This window comes from Ictalurus punctatus, chromosome 19 (assembly GCF_001660625.3).
Source record: "Ictalurus punctatus breed USDA103 chromosome 19, Coco_2.0, whole genome shotgun sequence".
Taxonomy (NCBI): domain Eukaryota; kingdom Metazoa; phylum Chordata; class Actinopteri; order Siluriformes; family Ictaluridae; genus Ictalurus; species Ictalurus punctatus.
Genome location: NC_030434.2, coordinates 25,218,286 through 25,221,437, shown reverse-complemented (window position 1 = coordinate 25,221,437; position 3,152 = coordinate 25,218,286). Strand labels below are relative to the sequence as shown.

The 3,152-nt window shown below is 41.5% G+C and overlaps 1 protein-coding gene across 1 annotated transcript in view; it reads left to right on the top strand.

Annotated features, from left to right (window-relative positions):
• The window catches only part of orc5 (origin recognition complex, subunit 5), a 10,873-nt gene extending 9,450 nt beyond the window's left edge, over positions 1-1,423 (top strand). Inside the window, exons 14-15 of the mRNA XM_017493973.1 lie at positions 569-681; positions 998-1,423. Coding sequence (XP_017349462.1) covers positions 569-681; positions 998-1,043 — 159 coding nt within the window. The 3' untranslated portion in view covers positions 1,044-1,423. The remainder of the gene's footprint in view (positions 1-568; positions 682-997) is intronic.
• The last annotated feature ends 1,729 nt before the right edge of the window (positions 1,424-3,152 follow it).

Below are 3,152 nucleotides of genomic sequence, written 5' to 3'. Positions count from 1 at the left end.
CATGCCTAAAGTAGTTCTGCTGTAACTATCTCTCAGAGGTCACGTATTCGCTCAGGTGGAGTCGTCCTGCCTGTCATTAAAGTGTCATTATGATCTTAATATAAATACACTCGTTCACTGAAGAACCCAGAGTTCGTTCGAGATCACACCTGAACACACGGCATCGAGGAGACCAAAGAGCTCCAGCACAAGGTTCTGGAAAAAAAATTAAACTTTGAATACACAGCAGCACGACTTTAAACCCGTTATTAAAAAATGTCCATCCACCGAAATCAGCGACCGAGTAAAGAGCGGATTAGTCTGAGAAGCGGCCGAGAGGCCGTGGGTAACGCGGAACGTGATGCCGCCACCACCATGCTTCATAATGAGTATCAGTCAGGGGTTCGGTATAAAAATCTATCCGAAACTTTAAAACATACATCGTTTTGGATGAATGGCAGCATTCCACACACACACACACACACACACACACACACACACACACACACACACACAGAGGTTATATTAATGTGGGTTTTGTGTGTGTGTGTGTGTGTGTGTGTAGTCATGTATATTTGTCTTCGTGTAGATTTCATCTCTGGTCACACTGCAGCTCCTCACTCAGGTGGGACACGATGACCAGCTCGACTGTCCTAAGTACAAGTGTGCCGTGTCCCTCGACTTCATCCTCGCCATCTCCAGGTGTGTGTGTGTGTGTGTGTGTGTGTGTGTGTGTGTGTGTGTGTGTGTCTGTCGTATGGTAATATTGCATCTCGGTAATGCTTAGTGTCAGTTATGAGAATGCATGAGTCTATATTCTGATAAATATATTTATATATAATATATGTGCTGTCAGCAGCTTTGACAGTAGAGCAGCTGCAAATCACAGGTGTTTATTCATAATTAACACACTCGTTAAAATAATACGCTGTCGTTTCTATAGTAACGGCTCGTTCACAGTTCTGTTTTCATATACGCATTTTATTCTTTACTCCTGACTTGTTCTTTCTCGTCTCAGGACGCTCAGCTTTGACATCGTGAGGTATCTGTATGACTTCCTGTGAAGGAAACCGCCGTCCGATTGGACGGCACGCCCTGGAATGCCGTGAATGAGGTGGAGGGGCTTGGACCGTAGGCTCTGCGCTGTGATTGGCTGAATCAGGAAAGGTGTACAGTGTATAAAATAAATAAATAAATACAGGTATTATTTTTGGGTTTGGAGACCATGTTAAGGTCTGTAAATCTCAATACAAGCGCTTATCCTAGGATGTTCGTGTAGGATGTGTTTGTTTATGGAAGTGGGTGTGGAGTAAAACCCAGCGCTAGCTCGCTACTTTGTAGTTAGATTTTTACATTGTCCTGGGTGCTATAGTGTTTATAATGTTTGTAATAAATAACTAAATAAACACTGTGTTTGAAGCTTTAACTTCATTGAAGCTTTAAATCTGAGTGATTTTCTTTAAATGCGTTGTTTACCTAACCCTGTTTTACCAGATGGCTAATGTTAGCTAGCTAGAGAGTGCATATTGCTGGTTCGATAACTTGGTAAGTAATTAAACGTTATAAGAATATGGATATTATTATGAGTACGAGTTGTTCCTGCTGAAAATGTCGCCCCCTAGTGATCGGGAGCATTTTTAATGCAAGCGTTGTTTATTGAATCAATGTCACGTTACTTTAGACAAATATGTCTGTAAACATATCTATAATCTCTCACTGGGTTTTACCTACTAAAGCACTTGACTTTATTACACACTAAATGAATGAACTCGTGGCTTGCACGAGTTGGCAAAATCTGGTGGATCCAACAAAACCCCTACAGAAGCAGTTTTCTGCAGCAGGATTTTTTTTATTTATGTATTTTAGGGAATCGTGTGTAATGATTATGCACAGGTGATAAATATTCCTGCTGAGCAGAGCAGTCACGAATCCTACAAGAAAATTTATTCCATAACAATAATCATCATCATAGATCTGTCTTTGATGTCCTAATTATTATTTCATTTATTAGTATTTAATAATTATTATTTGGTGATTTATTAGATGTGTTATTGATCCCAAGCAGTAATCTTACACTAGCATTAAAAATAGAATCCACAGTATGAGGGGGGGGGGGGGGAAGTGAACTAATTTTCATTAACAGAGCTCATAGTCGTTGCGTATTGTTTATTCTTCATTTAATCTATTCATTATTTTGCAATCAGAGTCCTTTCAGAAATATCCAGAGGAATCCAGATGTTTGTCCATCATTAAAACAGACCGGAATTACTTAATACGAGAACGGGGACGTGATGCAACACTGGACGCATAGTGAGAGTAAAGGGAGTGTGAAGCGAGCTGACGCAGTGAATCAGACAACCGTAAGAGGAAGTCATGGTTAAAGTGCTAACTCCTTCTCACTGCTTCACTTTGTTCACAAAAACAGCATCGTCTAAAGTAAAAAAAAAAAAAAACAACCCCAAAACAACAAGTGTTTCGGTCGTTCCTGTGAAAATCGTCATAGAAAACGCTAAAAGAGTTCAGAAACTGACTCGTCTGGTCTCGTGTCCTATCATTCGCCACGAGCGCCGAGTTTCCACTTCATCACCTCCACCCATGATGATCTTTTACTAATATAGGCTCAGCGGTGGTTCTCTCAGGGCCGCCCCTGCGTGGGTAGAGGGGTGCCAATACTTTGAGCAGACCGACACTTGGTCACTGTACACGTCATATTTCTGAGTTGGTTTTTTAATGTAATAAAAAGCACGAGCAGGTCGACATGACCTCTGTATTTCTGTTACGCAAGGCACAGAATGCGTCAGGGCTCGCGTTACTGCACCGAAACAGCACTGTCTATTAAAAATACACGACATCAAGCTCATTTTCACCAATTTATCTTTTAATAAAGGAAAAAGTGAACACGGGTCATGTAAAGAGAATCGGGCGCCAGCACAGGCGTGATTTTTCTGCTCTTACAGCGGATATACGCGCTCGAGACCGAGAGTAGCGCTACAGCGTGTTAAGAAAAGAAAACAACGACGAATGACCGTCGAGAGAGTTTCCCGAACGGAGTGTCGCGTCGTGTTTCGTTTCACGCGCTTTTAAAACACAAGAAGTTTTTAAATGACCGGAACGACCGACGTGAGCGTCTGTACGTATCGTTCGGAAAGATTCACCTAGCTAATTTTCTCTGT